Here is a 21,078-nt window from a genome sequence, read left to right as displayed (position 1 = left end):
TCTGCCTACTGCTTTCCCTGCTTGTACTCTCTCTCTTTGTCAAATAAATGAATAAAATCTTAAAAAAAAAAGTGACAAAATCAGAAAGTGTGTTTGAGAGGCACAGACAAAAACGTTGGATAGGAACTGGCAAGGTTCTTTATCACGGGACAAAGAATAGTAGATTCCTTTTAAGTATTTATTCCAATATCAAACTTTTGTGTGTATCCAAATAATTTTATCATCTAAGGAGCTTCTTAAAATACAGTTCCTGGGTCCCATTTCCTAGTGATTCTGATTCAGTTGCTTTGCCGTGGGGCCAAGGGACCTGTGATTTTTTTTTTTTTTAAGGATTTTTATTTTTTTATTTGAGAGAGACAGAGATAGCCAGAGAGAGTGCACGAGTGAGGAGGAGAGGGAGAAGCAGGCTCCCCAGTGAGCAGGGAGCCCAACACGGGGCTTGATCCTAGGACCCTGGGATCATGACCTGAGCTGAAGGCAGACGCTTAACCAACTGAGCCACCCAGGTGCCCCGAAACCTGTGATTTTTAAAAGCATGCCTAATGATTCTGATGAAAGTGGTCAATGAACACACTTTGAGAAATACCAAACCTATGCTCTTACATTTTAAAGATGGGAAATGGCCTTAGTGAGGTGAAATGACTTGCCCAGAAATGAAAATTTTGGACAGATGCAGTACCATTCCCCATTTCTGGGTGCTAGGTGGGTGTCATGGATAGACCATGGTGCATGCTAACTTCTCAACCCAGTGCTCCCGGAAGCCACTTCTAATCTATCTAAGTTGGCCCTATGTTGGGACTTTGTTGCCTCCCCTGGACTATCGAAGGCCACTCAGCTCACGGGTGATGGAATGGGACTGAAACTCAAACCTTCCGATAATTGTGCTTTTGACAGTATCACAATCGTGTTTAATGGCCCTTGCCTCACAAGTTCCCGTTTTATCCACATTTAATTGAATAGATCCCCTGGAACAAGATATGGTACAAAAAATAAAATGATTAATTAAAAATCATGGACTCATAAGAACGTCTAATTATTTGCTGTCATTTGGCTGACGAATAGAACCTATTAGGCACTATTCACTGATCACTTGAATTATGACCTTCCAGGGAGGTGTTATTCCTTTTAGTTTCTAAGAATTTATATACGTATTCACAGTGCAAAAAATAATGCCACTTAGCAAGTTAAGATTGAGTATGACTTAGTTCTAGGATTGACACACAGAAGCTCAAGAGGCGGAACCCACAGTATTTATAAAGCTGGTCTCGCCAAGCCTTGCTGTAGCCACATAGCAGATAAGCAGTTGAGAAAGGCAGATAGCAGAGCCGGAGGCCGCTGTAATTCAGTTCCCGCTCAGTGATAAAGCACAAATAGATTAGACCTGTGCAGAGCCAGATGAGTGCACAAGAAACACTTGCCAATGCAAATAAGACTAAAACAAGAACACATTGTTGGAATTTCTGCAAGTTAGTTGTTAATCAAGTAGATCATGGCATATTAGGGCCTTTTAACACATGTTTTTGACATCTGGCCCTGCGTGGCTGACAGTTAAATTAGTTTTGTGATTGACGGAGAAATATTTTGTAGTATCGAATCATCAATAACACTTAAAAACATTATAGTGCTTGCTGATTTTTTTTGTCATCGATGCCCAGTCAATAGTACAAGTGCTTAGAGTGAATCAACGTACTTACTAAATGACTCTGACACCTTCTGGATGTTAACACGCATACTTAATTTTATTTCCCTTCCTTTGAAGCTAAGACGATCCCCAAGTCCCCCGAGTTCTTATTCCTTCCTTCAGCTTCTTTAATTGCCTGTTGTATGCCAGACAGTTTGCCCAGCCCTGAGTTAAAAGATTCACAGGATTTGAGTGCTTCCCTTTGGAAAGCTAGGCTGGGCGGATGGACATGCAGTAAAACCATAAGAAGGGCGCCAAGTAGGAATAAAGGCCACGTGATCCAGCCAGATTGATTCCTGGGAAGGTTTCCAAGTAGTGAGGCGACATAGTCAGTTGGAACTTAAAAAAAATGTCACTCCAGCAGCTCATATGGTGGAAGCGATGGCATGGAGAGGGCCTGGTGGCCGGGTAACCAGTTGTGATGCTTTTGCAACAAGTGTAGGCATGAGGGTTCAGCTGCTGAAATTTTTAAAAGCCCTTGAGAGACTTCCTGCGCACTGAGGCCATTTCTTCTTTTGTAGATGGCATAATCTTCCACTAACCAGGGTCACAGACAGAGTCAAATAGGACTATAACTGGAATCAAGAAGAAACAAATGTAGGCAATTAGTAGACTGATTTGTTCTGTTTCCACCCCCACTGTTGTAATAATATACTTCATTTTAAAGTGTTTTTAACTAATTGCAAAACAATAATGATACTTCTTTTTTTCCTTGAGAGCATTAGATACATAAATTATTGTCATTGGGGTAGAACAGTTGCATCCCTGGGGGATCTTAAATCACAGGCTAAGTGTTCAAACTAACTTCCCTCTGCATCACATACTGTTTTACGTTGTCTTATGTATCAGTCCTTCTCTCATACTACATACTTATAAGAATATAAAAGATAATATCAGGAACCTAAGGAGTAGTTGTTAGACACCGGTATTTTTTAATGTTGCCATCCAAAAGGGAGTTCATATATATGTTGGGTAATTTGAAACAAATTTTAGAAATCTAACTCAGACTTAACCCTAATGGAATTTTACTTAAAAAGAAGAAGGCTTTGGGGCGCCTGGGTGGCTCAGTCAGTTGAGTGTCTGCCTTCGGCTTGGGTCATGATCCCAGGGTCCTGGGATTGAGCCCCACATCAGGCTCCCTGCTCTGTGGCGGACCTGCTTCTCCCTCTACTGTTCCCCCTGCTTGTTCTCTCTCTCTCACTGTCAAATAAATAAAATATTAAAAAAAAAAAAGAAGAAGGCTTTTATTTTGATACTGGTAAGGTTCCACATTTTTGGAAAACATGTCTACCAGAGCAGTGTTTTCATTTCAGCATATAAGTCAAGGGCAGCAAGATTCTCAGATCTCCTTAACGGGCACCATGCGTCTGTTTGTGGCAGTGCAGTCTCATGGCCATGGCTAAGACTCAGAGAACCTGGATGCTGGACTGTGCCTTCTGTTAATGTGCTGGGTCACCTTGGATGAGTTAGCCAGTCTCTGGGCCTTGGTTTCCTGCTATAGTGTTACTAGTAGCACTGGTTCAGACCGTGCAATTGTGATGAGGTCTAGATGGAGAAGGGCACATCACAGCACCTAGCATGTAGTAAGCTTTTAGTAAAGGAAAGGTGCTGTTTGAACTATGTCAAATTCAAGCAATGTTTTGGAGTCTCTACTGATTGCCAAGAAACCATTGGAAAAATATGGAGGAAATTAACATCTCTAGGCACATTGGCAAATTACTTATCCAATGAGCTCATTCTTTATTTTGCCTTAAGTTTTCACTGTGATTTCAGACCTAAGTCCCAGAGGGCCTAGGTCTGCCCCACTTACTAGCCAGAGAAGAGTCTTCAGAAACCAAGGAAGTTTTTTTGATATCAAATGGGAAAGCCAAGCAAAGAGGGTTGAACCAAAAGGTTCATTCTGCTTCTTCCACTTGTCCGTTAAAGGCTTTAATAAGTCTAGGTCTTGGTGCCTAAACCTCCCCCTTCTGGAACTGCTTTTGGAATTTCCCAAGTACCACCATAAACCAAGAACAGTCTCAGAGCTTGAACATTAAGGTCTCTTGCAATGTTGTGATGCTGACTTTTATAAGTAAGCCAAAAGCCATATTGCTTGTCTTTCCCAAATGCTGTTATGCACAGTCTCTCTTCACAAACCCGAGTTTGACTATCTTGCGTGTATTGACTCGTGTAGAGCATTTCCTACATTTGTCGCCTGCCATTTCCTTTTGTAGTGTGTCTTGGCACACACATTGATGGTTTCTCACTTCTTTTTTGATAATTGCCTCACAGGAGAGAATAATTGAGCGTTTGAAAGAACAGCGAGAGAGAGATGATCGGGAAAGATTAGAAGAGATAGAATCTTTCCGAAAAGAGAACAAAGATCTGAAAGAGAAGGTCAATGCTTTACAAGCTGAACTGACTGAAAAAGAGGTGAGTCTGGAAAAACAAATGAACCATACTGATAGTCCTATTCATGGGAGCCTCAAGAGACTAGAGAGTGAGTTTGAGGGGCTATGTGAAGGCTTTGGGGACGTAGTTACCTTTCCTTGGCAGAGCTGTCTGAATTCGAAGGAAAATATTTACCGTAACTCCCTTCATCAGGATGCCCTATGCCCTCTTCTCTACTCTAACCACAAACAATGTAGCTCCTGGAAAGTTTTCTTGATATCTTACCACATTTGTGTGGCTTAGAGGATTCTGTATTTTTTCCATGTCCCATGATCTTTTGCTTGGGATAACAACAATCTCAATAATGACATCTCCACTTATTGAGGGCCTGTTATATGCCAGTCCTTGTGTTGGGTGATTTACATTCATCTGTGCTGTTCAACCGAATCACCAGGTTAGTGGATACAGTACCATGCTGTACACAAAGTATAGGTTAAATGTGGCTATTCTTCTGGAATATTTATTTTACATTATGGTAAATAATTTAAAACAGTATTTTCATGCTAGAGCAAACGTAGATGCAGAATACAAATCCTACTTGCATTTTTTTAAGTAAAACAATATACTTTAAAGAAATTTTTTGCCTGGGGATTATGGAGAGGATAGGTTGGGCTAGACTCTCCATGCAATGAGGGATACCTATAACTCCTTTAGTTTACTTAGGGATACTTTGATGGAGAAGCTTGAGAAGCAGTATTGCATGTTATTTTGTTCAGCCTCCAAAACTCTGAGATATGTGCCATTGTCCACAACTGGCCCCTTCACACTTCTTTTTGTCCATGCGAAATGTCTATCTCCTTTAGGGCTGTTAGAGATTCTTTCCTCCTGTTGGTCAATATCACTGCATAGTTGTCCATTTTCCAGCCCCAGATTATTACCTCAGCCCTTGGGTTTTGGTAATTCTATACAAATTAAAGTACTGTCTAAATGAGGACTCCAAGAGTGGGAGAATTGATGAGTAATAGAAACAAAATGCATATTCCCTAAAATGTAAGCACACTAGTTTTTTGTTTTTTACAGAGGAGCTTATTCTTTGATATGAAAATAAAAAATGTGAATTCTCTTCCTACTATTTCACTTCTACATCTGACTTGGGGGATCTGTAATTACTGTAGTTGGTATGTGGCAGATGGCATGGAAGCTTTGACCTCATTTCCAATAACTGATTGCAAGTGTTATTCATGGATTTGCACCTTAAAATATATATATACATACACTTATAATTGAAAAGAGATCTTGATAACATTGTGGAGCATAGCTTTAAATAAAAATAATTTTGTAAACAGTGCCTACATTGTATGATTTCAGATAGGCATTTCAGCCAACATTTATTGTTCCTGTATAGTAAGGTGCCTGCCACTGGGATGGGTGTGTCAGTCAAGGTTCTACCAGAAAAACAGAACCGTATTAAGAAATTTAACCATATTAAGAAATTTACTGCTAGGAATTGGCTTGCACAGTTATGGGGGCTGGCTAGGCAAGTCTGAAATTCATAGGGTAGGCCATCAGGAAGGCAGGCTGAAAACACTCCAGACAGGAACTGGCACAGCAGTCCACAGGTGGATTTCTTCCTTCTCAGGGAAATCTCAGTCCTGCTCTTAAGGGCTTTCAACTGATAGGATCAGGCCCATCCAGACTTGGGAATAATATCCTTTACTTAAAATCAACTGATGATAGGTGTTAGTCACATCTACAAAATACCTCCATAGCAACACCTAGATTAGTGTTTGATTGAATAACTGGGAACTATATAGCCTAGCCAAGTTGATGCATATAGCTATCAGACCTGGCAATTTAAAATGTAAAGAGAAACAACATATAATTGTTGTCAGCTTATAATTTAGTTGGGGTGATAATCACCTTTGCATGACAAAATGCCTAGATTGCAAGGTCCTTTATTATTTCTGTGGGAGTGGTATGATAAAGAGCATTGAAATTGAAGTCAGAGTTCTGGGTTTGAGACCTGTGTCTTCCTTTAATAGGTCAGAAACCTTGGAGAAGACAGTTCATGTGAACCTCAATTTCTTGACCTGAAAAATGAGAGTGGCTACTCTGTTTCAGAGGGTTGTTAGGACTGGGTAGTTTGTTGAGTGATGGTGGTGTTATTTCATCAACAAGATTATTCCAGGGCCCAGGAAGTAGCCCAGACACAAAGTATTAGGTAACATCATTTACTGAGTGGCCACTGTGTGCTTAGTGTTTTTCTAGGTGCTGCAAATGGATATAAAGGAAACTCACAAAGTCTGATTTGGGGTAATAACTGAATATTTTAGTTACATTGTTAGATGGTGCTAATCGTTTCATGTTTGGTAATAGACATTGCCTTCCTAGCTAAGCAAAGTTATGTTCCATGATATATGCACATATGTACTTCTCTACTTTTTGAAATTCAGACTGTCCAGGGGAGCTCTTGGTTTCTGGGCATGATTGATGAGTGGAACAATTTAGGCAAACCCATGTCTGAGTTGGTTCATTATATCTGTTGAATTTGGATTTACCAAGGACTGGGATGTAAAGTCTACTCTAAATTTTAAAAATAATTTTATCTTTGATTCTATAGAGGGTATTTTAAAAACAATTGGTTATTTTTCCATTAAAGAAATGGAATTTGATAAAAAACTTAACAGGATGCTTCTTTTATATTTGATTTGCCCTTGGGGGGGGAAAGCATTAAAGTTAGTATTTTCTTTCATATTTGTCTTAGAGTCTGCACGACTTGACAGCAATAAATGTAAATGGAAGGTTCAGAGTGTCTGTTTTGCCATGACATGTAAAGACCACCCTGGGACTTACATCATTAGCATGACTTTGAGACGTGAAACATGCATTTACTGACCACACCATTTGGTCACATTTGATTCTACTGCAATTAGATCCTGCTCGGTTCTGTAAGCTGGCCAATTTTAATTTCCTGGCCAGAGCCGGCTATTGTTACCTTAGTAAGACTATATTTACCCTTTCTGTCTAATGCACACTTTATTACTATGCAGAGAATCAATGTATTCAAATTGAAGAGTAGTAGAAATTGCAGTGTTTTACTTACTAGTGTTCTTTCCTTTCAGTCTAGTTTAATTGACCTCAAGGAACATGCATCTTCATTAGCCTCAGCAGGGCTGAAAAGGGACTCCAAATTAAAATCTCTAGAAATAGCCATTGAACAAAAGAAAGAGGAATGTAGCAAATTGGAAGCACAGTTAAAAAAGGTAAGTGAAGTCCAAGAAAAAAAAATGCTCATTTTACAATGAATTTATAAAATGGAAAAGGAAGAGATATTTTGCAAAGAAACAAATCCCTTATCTTTTGCTGTCTGCCGATAAGAGAATTAGGCACTCTTAACTTATGACGTCTGCATCAAATTGGCCAGTGAACCTGAAAAAATATCTTAGGTTTCCTGTATGAAAAAAAACTTGAAAAATAGATGAAAATAGTAGTGGAAGTAAAATATATATATATTGTAAAAATAAGCTGCTACTCTGGGTAAATCTCAACTATAAAAAATAAAATAAAAATGTTTGTAACAAATCAAAGAATCTGGGGTCCCATTATATGTTGATAAACTTTTACTACCTTTAGAAGTAAGTCAATTTTTGTATTAGAACTTTGTAAAAGTTTACCTGACAATAACAAATTTCTAGACATCCACCCAAATAGTCAAATTCCCTAGGATATCTGTGGGATGACTATTTGTACTTAACCAAAAATGACCTTAATATCTTAGAAAGCTTGTTGAATGTAGAAGACTTTGGAAAAGAAAACAGGATCTTTACATTGAAGCATTAACATGTTTTCTCTGAACTGGACATTTTTGTGGAGTACATTTCCAGTCATGCATTGTTCCTTTGACTTTTTCCCTGTGTTGTTTGGTACGTCTGCACTCATTGTTCACATAAAACTCATAACTTTATGAGTTTAAGCATTTTGTTTCCCTTTGACAACTTATAAACTTATTCAAAAGAGGTGATAAGAATCTAAATAATCAAGCAAAGCATATAATGAAATTTGACTATGTATAATTTATAGCACACTGGAATGGGGATTTATTTGCTAAAGTTATGAAAATATATGATACGGATGATAGGGATGTTAAAGCATCATATGTCTGTGGAGAAATTATTCTGAATATTTGAAAATTGAATATACTATTTTGTATGATGCAATATATAACTGAAATGTGATTATACTCTGTTCACGGAATTTTAGAAATTGTCCTGAAAAATTTCACACTAGTAAAGTCTCCTTACTGAAAAAAATAGAGATCAAATCCATCTACAGCAAAACAGCAAGAAAATCACTGTATTGCAAAATCTACTTTCCAATCCACTCAGCATCTCACTTTTTTCAAGTGATATCTAGTTAAGCAGAAGTCTCGAACAATAAATAGAAGAATTTAAATGGCCCATTTGAGGGTGCTTAAGTGGCAATTGACTTGGCTGTTTATGCATTGAGTGTATTATAATACATTCTTGACACATAAGAATGTGTTCTGTAATATGTTATACATACATGTACATATCAAGAAATGAACCTCGGAAAGGTACTTTTAATTTAATGAACAGTTTTGTGATCACAAGGCAGCTCTAGGATAACTGTGAGAGAACTTCATTGACTCACTTTGCATTAGCTTATCTCAGTTGCATTGTGCTGAAATCCTGAAGAAGGAGGACCTCAATTAGATCCGGCCATGAAAGATAGCTTCATCAATTTTGTGTAGTCATTGTGGAACTGAGGCCACCACATATATTATTTCTGCAGATACATACTCAACATACTCCCTTTTAGTATAAGTCACCTATGGAATTTGAAACCCTCTAATAATTATAAGGAGGAGTGTCCCGTATTGACACTTACAGTTTCCATGTATATGACTTGACTAGTTTAATAAGTGAACGTCTATGCATTTCAATTTAGTTTCTTTCAACGTAGCTCTGATTTGCCCAAGGAATCACTCAGAGCATGTGGTTTCCTTAAACTCTCAGGTACACATTGTGTGCTGAAATTCGCAGAGCAAATCCTGTAAACATTTTAGCATTATTCCTGACAATATTTTAACATTCTGCCACATCACCATGATTAAAGTGACAAATATGGTTGTTTTGCTGTAAGGACCTATTTAATTTATGAAAAGATAACTTATTTCTAAGTATATAATGTTTGCTATACTATCTCCTAAACGCATAGTACAGTGAAATTAAATAAGGTAATTAATTATAATTTAAATATTTTCATGCCTAACCTGCAGATGCTATTTTGTTATTTTTGGCTCTCTAGAATCAACTAAATTCAAAAGTTTAAAATACTTTTTCTAGTAGTCTTTAATTTCTGCTAATAAATAGTTCCGTAAAAACCTCAAGTACCCATCACCTTAAAAAGAATTGAGATCTACATGAAATATTTGAAAATATAAGCCAACAGTATGTGAATATACATATAAACACATCATTTACTCATGGAAAAATAAGCAGCTATAAAAGCTTAAGGAGTGTCTGGGCCTCCTTTTAAATAAAAGGGTATGTGACTTGTGAATAAAATATAAAGGGTTACTAAATGAAAGCTGAAAACATAATAGTTTTATTATGTCATAAATAAACCATGAATTCCCAATGGAATTTTGCTCAAGATTTGTGAGCGTCCATGTATTTTTGCCATAAAATATACACAACATCGTAGATGTGTTTAGCTGAACAGAAACCTTGTTTGCCAGAGACAATGGGATCCAAATTGTGATTTAAATTTATTTTTGTCTTATGAACAGTTCTTGACATTGGTAAGGTGAGTTTTTACATGAAAGTTTGTGGAGAACATTCACATGCCTTGTTATTTTTAACCCTTTATTGGACTGTTAATTTAGGTCTCCACATACTTCATGATGAAAAATGGTTATAGACAGAAAAGGAACTGTTCCTTACACATTGCATCCCACATCTTAAAAACAATACCATCAAATATTCATGTGTGAGGAAAGTTTTCCTGATATTAATGAGGTTGATAAAATGATAGTAACCACGATGCACAGCAATGGGTTATGAGTGTGCTTTACAAATTACTGCATTCATTAATCTTAAGTAGATACCCAGGGGTTGAGAAGAACCTCATTAGTGATATGTGGATAATTTTGTCTTTCAAAAGAGTATGTGGTGTTCAATATGTAGAAGTAATTTTACCTTATCTAACTAGAAATCAATCGAGAAGCAACAAATCAAAATGTTATGATTTGGTAATTTTCCAATTAATACCATCTTTGAGGAGAGTGGCTTTTTTTTAACCATGGTAAAATTATCATTTACTTCATCAAAGTCAAACAAATGAAAAATTCAGGCTCTTCAAACGCACATGTCTCAGCTTAAAGCAAAGTGAAAGTTCCTACAGTATTTCACCTTCTACACCTTGACGTTGAGCCCCAAGTTAATGATGTAGGTATTTAAGAAATAGAACCTGAGAGTGATATTTAAGATAATATTCAGTACATTTAAATCCACAAAAATTTAAATCTTCTACACAAAATAGACTGGAGAGCTTTACAAATTCTGAAGCACTTGGAACATAATAGGATAGTCACTAAAAATTACATTTTTATTAATTATGAACTAACAGTAGAAGCTGGTAATGGGCAAAGGATAATACTGTATTTTGGTTCCCTTTATTCTTCCTGATGACTTAATTTTTTTCTTCTCCCATTTACTGTTAATCCTGTAATGTCTTGCTTACTGATATTTTGCTATTGCTAACCTGCTGTTTGCTGATCTATATTTTCCTAAAATTAGACTGAATAGAAACTTCAGGCTTGTGTTAATATAAAAGAAGAGCTATAAACTCAATGATAAGATTTAATTAATCTTTTATTATTACCATCTTTGAAGTTCAGGTAATAAATTGCAGGCTTGGCCAAAAGTACTTCTTCTGATTCATTGCTAGAGGCCAGCACTTCATGTATCATCAAAAGTGGACAGCTTTCTTTATTTCATGGGTTATTTAACTTGAGAAAGGGAAAGTAACACAAACCTTAAATTTCTTATTCCAGCTATTCTTTTTTAGGAGCCAAAGTCAACATTTCTATTTCCCTAGAGCCTCTCACTTTCACTGTGGAATGTTTAGAAACTGAAATTTCTTCTTTTTTAACAACCAGTTCGTCTGTGCAAATGCACTGGATTTGTTGAGCTAATGCTGTTTTTCTGGATCTTTCCTTCTTTCCCTGTCTGTGCTTCCATGCCTCCCCAACTTTGCAATGTAGCAAGCTGAGCAGTTGTTCAATCAGATGTACAACCCAGTAAGTCATTTCTGAAAGTTCCCGCTGTAACATATCAAAGCATGAGGATCTATTGATCACATGTCACGGTGTGCCATACTGGGGAGGTTTCAAAAATATATATGAGTCTCTTCCCATTTCTGTTCTGTCAAAAGAAATGACCTGTGCAAAGGCTACTGCCATTTCTTTTGAATATGAAATTTAAAAATTAAGAACTTAAGAAAATATTGCCAGCTCTGATTTTACCTCCTTCTTAACTTCAACTTTAAGGCTATAGAAAAGGGGAGGTCAGCTGCAGATCTAGGCTCATGGAACTCTTTCTTAGTTCCTTCTAATTCAGAGTTACCTATGTGAAAAGGGATAGCATTTGTAAAATAGCAAGCAAGTCAATGTAAATTACATTCAAATGATAGAAGTTAAAATAGGCTTAGATTTTAAAATAGGGCTATGCTCTTTGAGATTGGTAAATGCCTCACATTATTGTGGGTTTTGTAAGAGTTAAAAACATGTCATTTAGCTGAGGAAAAACTAAAATATAGCCTCCTAATAACAGATAGTAACAATTTTGATTATAGCTTAATGATACACAAAACAGGTAACTAGTAAAAATATATGTAAAATGGCCCAGATGCCACCACTGATTTTTTTATCCTAATGACAGGTGTGCATTTATATGAAGCAGTTTATTTGTTTCTTTAACTTATTAAAGAAGAAAGACCTTTTTGTTTTGTCAACTCAACTGGCGTAACTGGGTGAAATATTACCTAAAGGTGACCAGAATTCGTCATTTGGCAGATGTGATCTGTGCTATCATGCATTCTAATTACTTCCTATTTATGAATTCCCATCATGGGAAAAGGGAATAGCATAGATAAGGGAAACAATTCAGCCAACAGCTTTTTGTTAAGCTGCTATTCCAGGATACATACAGCATGATACACAAGATGCTTGGGTGTATTTAATTAGATTCAACCTCCACCCTCCATTCTTTAAAACAGATTTTATTTTTGCAAACAGAATTTCTCAATTTCCATTGGTGCGTCTTTATTAACCTCTTTCCACAAATACGATTTTTCGCAGAGTGGGAAAAATAATCCAAATTTCCTATCCCTTAACATTTGAATGGGAGTGTTATTTATTATTATTTAGTTTTTTTGTGGGTGGGGGGGGGCAGAGGGAGAGAAAGAATCCTAAGCAGACTCCACGCCCAGCACATGAGCTGGACTTGGGGCTTGATCTCACAAACCCAAGATCATGACCTGGGCTGAAATCAATAGTCAAACGCTTAACCGACTGAGCCACCCAGGCACCCCTTGAATGGGAGTGTTAATAAGCAGGCTCTAGACGATGGGTAGGTGAAGAAAGACAAGACTGGAATGTCTTTAAACTTGAAAATTGACCCTGGGGAAAAATGAGTATTTTCTTTAGATCATTTTTAAAAAATATAAAATAATCTCAGTGAAATTGTTTCACATTTACTAGTTGGGGACAGGAAGAAAACCTAAGTATGTCACATTTTGGGTATGTGCAGGACAACTGGGGAGCAGCAAAGAGTTATCAGAAACATGACAGGATTTCAGCATCCCTGTCAGAATAGGTAGGACCAAAGAAATAGCTCTGTTAACTTTAAGACCATTTCCAGAAATAGTGATGATACGGCACTTATTGGACTTTCCAACCACAGTGGCAGGTCTCCAGGAAGCAAAAACTAACTTTTCTCCTTGAATTAATTAAGCTAACCCATTGGTTTGGCATCCTGGCAGTATAGCCAGCCTCTCATTATTTCAACTCTCCCTGTCTGCAGATATTCTCCAGGTCCATTTCTTTTTTGGACTGATAGGGATGCAGCATGGTGGACTTTCTTTCCTTAACAGTCTTTAAAAAAAAAAAAAATCATGTTATTCTGGTTATAAAAGTAACATATGGTCACAGTGGAGAATTTGCAAAAGTATGGAAGTATAAGAGAAAATAAAATGACTAGACACCTCCTGGCACAAAGATAATCACTAGGAGCATTTGGGGGGTTCCCTACCCAGACATCTTTTTTGTTATTCTTATCCTCTCCTCTCTCCCTTTCTCTCTCCTTCCTCCCACTTCTTTCCCTCCCCCTTTTCTTCCTTTTTGCTTTCCCTATCTCTCCTTTCTTCTTTTTTCTCATTTAATATTCTTATTTTCTTTTCACCAAATTGTGTCAGTGTTTATTGAATTGTATATTCTATTTTTATAACATATCATCAGCATTTTCTCCAGTAACTATTTTTCCAAAACACTATTTTATTATGTGATATTTCACTGTATTTAGTCATTCCCCAAATGTTGCTTATCTCCCTCCCCACTTTTTTTGCCAGTATATAATGCTCTGAAATACATCTTCCCACATTTCTACATTTGTCATGGAATAAATTCCTGGCCAATGATTTTTAAAAGCTCCTGATAGTTCTTACTGTGTTGCATTTTAGAGTCCTTCTACCATGAACTTTTTTTCAGCACTGGATAAAGGCAGCCTTTCTGCCACACCCTGACCAACACCAACAAGTGTCATTTTTCATAACTTAGACAAATGCATAGGTGGAATTTTTTTTGTCATTTTGACTTTGTTTTCTTTAATCACTAGAGTGGTTGAGGTTTTTAAAACATTTACTAGCTGTTTGTATTTTTCTTCCGTGAACTATTTCTTTTGGTCATATAAGCACTTGTTTTTGAGTTTACCGTTTTGTTCTTTGGTTTGTATGAGTCATTCTATACTTTATATAGAAACTTTGTCAGATTTGTGGCAATATTTCATTTCATTTAAATTTTTAAAAAAGATTTTATTTATTTATTTGAGAGAGAGAGAGCGAGAGAGCAAGCACGAGAGAGGGGAGAGACAGAGGGAGAAGCAGGCTCCCTGATGAGCAGGGAGCCAGATTCAAGGCTGGATCCCAGGACTCGGGGATCATGACCTGAGCCAAAAGGCAGACGCTTAACCGACTGAGCCACCCAGACACCCCTCATTTAAATTTTTTTTTAATAAAGAAGACTATTTTTAGGTTTCTTGACCTGTATTTCCCTTTAGAATTTTCTCATTTTCTTTAGGCTTAGAAGCCATTCTCTGATTTCAAGAGTAGGCACTCACATTTAAAACTTTTTAATGTTACTTTTTTACATCAGTTTAACCCCTTTATGTGTCTTTAGTATATTTTGATTCATGTCAAGAGGTGAAATTTTAACATTATATATTTTTAAATGATCATCTAATTATCCCAGCACCATTTATCAAGTAATTCTTTAACTACTGTTCTTCATACTATTTCATTGTATACTAAGTTTTCATCTGGATGAATGTCTTGATTTCTGAGCTGTTCAGTTTTATCAATGTCTATTGCTTGTTGGGTCAGAATTTTAATTATTGTGGCTTTATAATATTTTTAAGTATCTAGTGAAACAAATTCTACTGTAATTTTTTCTGCTTTTCATTTTGTTTTAGTCTTCTTAGCCTTTAATTTTCTGTTATTCCAAGTAAACTTCAGGATCACCTTGTCAACTAAAAAGCACAACTGTTGGTGATTTTAATTTGAATTATACTCAACCTATAAAATAATTTTAGGATGATATCTTTCCAATATTATTTCTTCCAATTCATGAACTTGATACAACTTTTATTTATTTCATAGATCTTTTACAGTAAAGGTTTGACATTTTCCTATTATAGGCCTGTGATATTTCAAGGATAGTTCTAAGTATTACTATATATCTGTATCTATCTATATATATATATCTATATATATCTCATTACTAATCTCCATATCTATATAGATATATCTATATGTACATAGGTATATCTATCTATATATAATTTTTAAGTTACTAAAAATTTATGTGAGGTTAATTTTTGGTGAATGCTATATTTCTCCTTTTATTTTCTAACTAGTTATTGGTACCTAGGAAATTTCTTTTATTATTGTATGTTTATTTTGAATAAGGCCACCCTATAAATTTTGGTGAATTATAACTTAATTGTTTTTGTTAAATAAGGTCATTTTACAGTCAGATCTATGTCCATTAATCTAAACTAAATCAGAGTAAATAAAGATTCAGCTTTGAAGTCTTCCTGGGAACTCTTTTTTCCTAGAATAGAAATAAACCTACTTTTGAAACTCTTTTACTATTACTTTAGTCACCCAGGTACTAAGTGATGCTGTAATGCCATTTCTTAGGAATCTAAAATTTTGTCTTTGTATCCTTATTATTTTTTATAATAATAGCCTTTCTGCAGCTTAACTACCAGTCTCTACTCCTGGAGGAGTTTTGTCTTGTCGTTATAAACACTATGCAGGTTATCTTCAGTTAAATTATTTTTCTTCCCTTAGTTCTTAATTCCAGACAAATAATATGGCTTATTCATCAGTCCCAAATACCTTCTTTGCCGTAGCCCTAGTAGTTATTATGCCCAGAGATGGTATCCAGAGGTCTCTTATAAATTTTTAATAAAACTTTAGAGCTTCTGGCTTCTTAATTTAGTGCACTGTATAGTATCCTTGTTGCTACAAGGCAAATGACTGATTTGGCTTCTTAATTTAGTGCACTGTATAGTATCCTTGTTGCTGCAAGGCAAATGACTGATTTGGAGGCACCGAGGACAACTTTGTAACTGGCCAGGGCACACTTGAGACCACTCTAATGTGCTTCCACATTTCCCCCCTTGCCTGGTCACTATCCATTGAAATCCTATCTTTTCTGCAAGCACATCTTTTGCAGGGCTTACATTTTATATAACAGTTCACAAGAAAAAGACCAAGCATTTTTCCAGTGTAGAAAGAGAAAAAAATCTTTTTAATGTTCAGTGAGGTCTTCCTGATTTATAGGTCATCATAGGACCTATAATCCCAAGGACATGGTGGACTGCATTATAAATGCTTTCACAGTCACTGTTCAGGTACGGTGGTTTAGTTTTGTGATTTTTGGGGACTATTTATGAAAATTATTTGATTCACTCATAGACTAGTCCCCCCAACACAATGGAAAATTACAGATATTTAAGAGATAATTCCCAGCATGCACATAGCATATATAAACACATGCACACACACAAACACACTCACTGCACACTTGCTGCAGACTTGAGCTAAAGAACTCAAGTAATACTTGTAATAACACTTAAGATTTGAAGTCACATGTTTTATTTCAGAACATCCAGATAATTAGTTCAGTTCCTTTACTTTGCTAATTTGATGACATTCCATAGTTAAAAGGGTTTACATTATAATTGTATTTTTGTTTAAATGGTCTTAAGAACTGTTAAGCATACAATTGGCTCTTTTTGTTTTGTGTATGTGCAACATAAAAAAAACTATTTTGAACTTCGTTCATTTATTTAAAAATATCCTATTTGTTCCATCTGTGAGAAAAGTTTCATTTTGGAATAGTTGTTATAATATGAAAATTGTGACTATTCTGGATGTACATAGCTGGAATTGTAAAAGAAGTTTCCTCTAGAACTAAGTAGTGTAAGACTCAAAGATACATCATTATTAGATTTTGAATGTATTATTTAGGCTCATCTTTTATATTTGGTATTAATTAATTGGAGTTAAAATAAAATGTAAATTTTATAATATGTTGAAGTTCTATAATCACCCTTAAAACCTTTATTTTTAAAAGTAAGGTTTGTTCATAGCCCAGAATTATGTGAAGGTTGGAACTTCTTTTAGAAGATTGAAATAAAATACAATGTTTAAAGTAGTTTATATGCCCTGTTCTGCTGCTCAGATATGAAAGGAATGTTTAAACCCCTAAAAGTGCTGCAATCAAGAATAATATATTTTCACTGTGCATAAATTTAACAAATTATTGCTAAAACCCATAAGCAGCAGGGAACAAAAACCATCAGACTCATTAGTTAGTGTTCTGCTTGTGCTTTAAGATCATGACTAATCATTTGTTTATTTTGAAAAAAATGATTTTTTAAAATTGTTAGGCCCCATTTCAAAGAAAGAATGCTGTATAATATTATAATTGAATATTCCCTGCCCAGTTTCACAGCAGGTTTCTGGGCCAAAGTTAATGCTTTCCTTTCTGGGTACTTGAAATGATGAGCTAGAATCCTATTGAAAATAATCAACGTCTAAACTTTACAAGAGAATTATTAATAAACTTGTGATTTTTCATATTGGTACTATCAATTCCTGGTTTGGCTTAAGTCTCTTTTTGCTCTTAACTTTAAATATAATATTAACCTGAAACTTTTCCTTATTTCCTGAAATAGTTCTAAATTCTATAATTAAAATAGCCACTAGGTATTGTTATGTACTACTTGTCCTAAGTCATGACCAGATTTCTCTTTTGTGTTTGATTCAGGCTTTCAAAGTCAGTTCAGATCAAAATTCCAAGGCTTGCCCACATCAGTGAGGCTCCAAATTTTGTTTTGATTATTCCCATTTGTGGAGAAATTTCCTTACATGTGGAAATGTAGGAAAACATAATTGGGGGATCCTCAGAACTTACTGATCTAATATGCAACACAGACATTTCTGAAATATTCTTTTCCCGTTTTTCTGTGTTTCTGTGAAATGATTGAGAGTTGCTCTAAAAGTTACTAGAAATATGTTGAGGCAGAACCAGATACCTGGATTTGCCTTTAAACTGACTGATTTAATCAGCAAAATTACATCTTTACATTAAGAAGAGAATGCTCATTGATATTTTTTTGATAGAATTTTTTAATGACTGGTGGATGTCTTTGAAAGTGACAGTGTTCTTCCCTATATTTATAAGTAGCTTCTAAAACCATTAAATCCACACCAATCTGCATTTTCAGGAGTTAGATTCCTGACTCATGAAGAGAGGGGACAAAGTTGTTCCTTGGAATGAAATGGTCAGTCACTTCCCCACCTTTTGGGGAAGCTAATTTCAAGTCAACAGATCCATAAGGGGAAATAATTGCTGTGTATTTTTAGTTTTATGGGTCAGAATGCCATGGTAGGAACTTGTTCAGATAATGATTATTCAAATATATATATATATTTTTTTTTCTGCAGTGTCTAAAATATATTAGGTCCAATTCTGTTGTCTACTTTTAATCACCATTAGGAGCTGCCATTCTAGGTTAAAGAACCCACGTTATAATTTGAAAAGGCAAGGGCATTGCTAAATGCAAATAAAGTGCTTCCTTCACTTCATTTTTAGAGGAAGCTCTGGCCTTTTAACGTGGAAGGAAGCATTGCTTTGTAAGCTCAATTTCTTCCTGTATTTCTTTAGTATAGTATAACCCTTATGTTTGTAGACCATAGTATAACACACTCATGCTACACTGGTTAACAATTTCAGCCCATCCTCTGAAAAGTTATGATTCAAGCTGAATAGAGGTGGTCACCTGCAATACTTTTTATAAATTCTGTGGAGACTTTTGCCCCCACTACTAGCGTTGGTTGGGGGACTCACCAGCTGTCCGTCATGTGAAACTCTCCTGCCTTGAGTCTTCACATGGATACTAGTGATGACCCAGAAGCAACTATTACTCATCTATCTCTATATGACTCTTTTTTAAAGCTTTCTATTGACTTACAAATTTTAAGAGCCATCTATTTACACATTTATTAAATAACTTTTTGAAGAATTCTTGCACCTATCATTGATATGGAGATGTATTTAACTCAAAGGTGTTCTTGTGGTTGCTATTCCTTTTAAGAGGAACAGCACCTATAAGTATTATCTAAGAGATACCAGCTATCTGTAAACTTGGCTGTGATCTGTTTTGATAACATGATCTAACTTTAATATCACATGAGGCCAACAGTGGTCTAGATTGAGGCATGTCTTTTCCTAGGCTTTCTGTATTTCTGAACATCCCATGTGTCCTTTAACCATATTCATTTGTTCGGTTGAAATGACTACCAACTCATCTAATTTCACCTAGTGTCGAAAGCTGGCCTTGGGTTATCTTCCCTTCACAGAGCTAAAATAAAGAATGTGCTCAGATACCCATCCACCAGCAGACTGCTTTCTCTGTAAGCCTAGCAGGGAGACTTCTCTAAGACATATGTAGAATCTTGATAAGAAACTAAATAAACCTATTAACTTAGCTGTATAACAAGCCCCACTGGTGGGATGCATATCATAAAATAATACTCATAATAACACAAATGAATAATACCTTCCCCGTGTGTGTCGTATGGTAGCTTTTGCTGTCCTTGGAGAGGCTAACTCCTTTGCCCTTAGTAGTCATAAGACACAGGGCTAGATTTAGAATCTAGGTCTCACAACAAGTAATTGTGTACCCATTTATTTAAAATAATGAAAATAATAATCATAAGAATAAAAACAACCACAATAAAGCACAGTGGCTAACTGAACTGCTAGCTCTTTGTGAATCTTTAAATCAGAGTCAAGAAAGGAATCTTAAATCAGAAACATGCAATCAAAGCATATTTATATTTGTTTTGTGTGTTTCTAGCTCAGTTCATGAATTCTTTTTTAAAGATCTTAATATTGTTGGTCAGGTAGTTTGAGAAAATGTCATGAAAAGCTTTTTCGCTGCCATAACATAATGGTAATATGGCATAAAATGGAAGAGAATTAACATCAATATTTTGTTTTCTTTTTCTTAGGAATTTTTAAGACTATATTTTAGTGCTTTTCTGATACAAGAGTAATGAATTGATTCTTATCACAAATAGAAATAAGTATATGGATTAGTTATTTTCTTTTAAAGTAGAATATCAACTCTACATTTTAAAAGTGGAGATTAACAAATTTAGATATTCATTACTTCAACTTAAAATATAATTATTAGAAGAATAAACTTCTTAAGGCATATTAGCTCAAATTCTCTTTCAGATTATTTTAATTATACTGAAAAATCACACTAATCTTATTAGAATGAAATCTAATGTATATACTAAGTAAATAAAAATAAGTGCTTTCTGAGAAATGTTGGTAAAAGGGAATAAACCAGTACCTGATAGTAGTATGTTGAATTGATAAATTTTTCCAAGTTCTTTTTGCATAGTTGAGTTTATTTCTTGAATAAGGAACTCTTAAAGAACATGAAAGCAGATTATTTTCCTCCTATCCTCATGCTTAAATAATATGTTACATGCAAGAATATTATTCTAAAATGATTATTTTGTCATAAATAAGAAATTTATTTTTATACTAATTTTTTAATTTTTTCAACTAAATCATTGCAAAACTGTCAACCTTGTAACAGTAGTATTAGTATTAATTTTTCTAACCATGCATGATTCATTTAACCCCACAGTAGCTGTAGCTTGCTTGCCTTGTTTTTTCCCTGAAATTAAACAAAAAGATATAAAAACACAATGAACATCTGTTTTACATAGCAAGACAGCAGAACAACTTAAGTCCTAATAAATTGTTAACATTGTATGATTTCACACATGGATTTTGGAGATACATACATATATGACTTCTCTGAACTTTCTCTGTTAAATGTGCACTGTTGTTAAACTACTTGTTTTTTCCCTGCCTACTCTTTGAAGAAGTCAATTAGGAATAATGGGAAACAAGGGGTAGGCAAAACATTGCAGTGCAGTGTTATTTCCATCTGTCTGAGAATATTTCAGCCAAAAGTTTATTTTGGGAAAAAAAAAGCCGTAACACACTTTCAGACACATAAAACCGCAAATACTTTGGCTGCAAATTATTCTGCAGTGTTGTTGCTGTGTTGTTGCCTGTGTATGTTCTTGTGTGAGAAGCTGCCACCTATCCATGCATGTGTTTGCAG

The 21,078-nt window shown here is 35.4% G+C and overlaps 1 protein-coding gene across 1 annotated transcript in view; it reads left to right on the top strand.

The window, feature by feature from the left end:
- ERC2 (ELKS/RAB6-interacting/CAST family member 2) overlaps positions 1 to 21,078 on the top strand; it is a 791,328-nt gene that overhangs the window by 408,764 nt on the left and 361,486 nt on the right. The window contains exons 9-10 of the mRNA XM_044384924.2: positions 3,953 to 4,093; positions 7,174 to 7,314. Coding sequence (XP_044240859.1) covers positions 3,953 to 4,093; positions 7,174 to 7,314 — 282 coding nt within the window. The remainder of the gene's footprint in view (positions 1 to 3,952; positions 4,094 to 7,173; positions 7,315 to 21,078) is intronic.

Source organism: Ursus arctos, unplaced genomic scaffold (assembly GCF_023065955.2).
Source record: "Ursus arctos isolate Adak ecotype North America unplaced genomic scaffold, UrsArc2.0 scaffold_14, whole genome shotgun sequence".
NCBI classification, from domain to species: Eukaryota; Metazoa; Chordata; class Mammalia; order Carnivora; family Ursidae; genus Ursus; species Ursus arctos.
The sequence above is the reverse complement of the archived record's forward strand: the minus strand, read 5'-3'. Positions and strand labels throughout refer to the sequence as shown.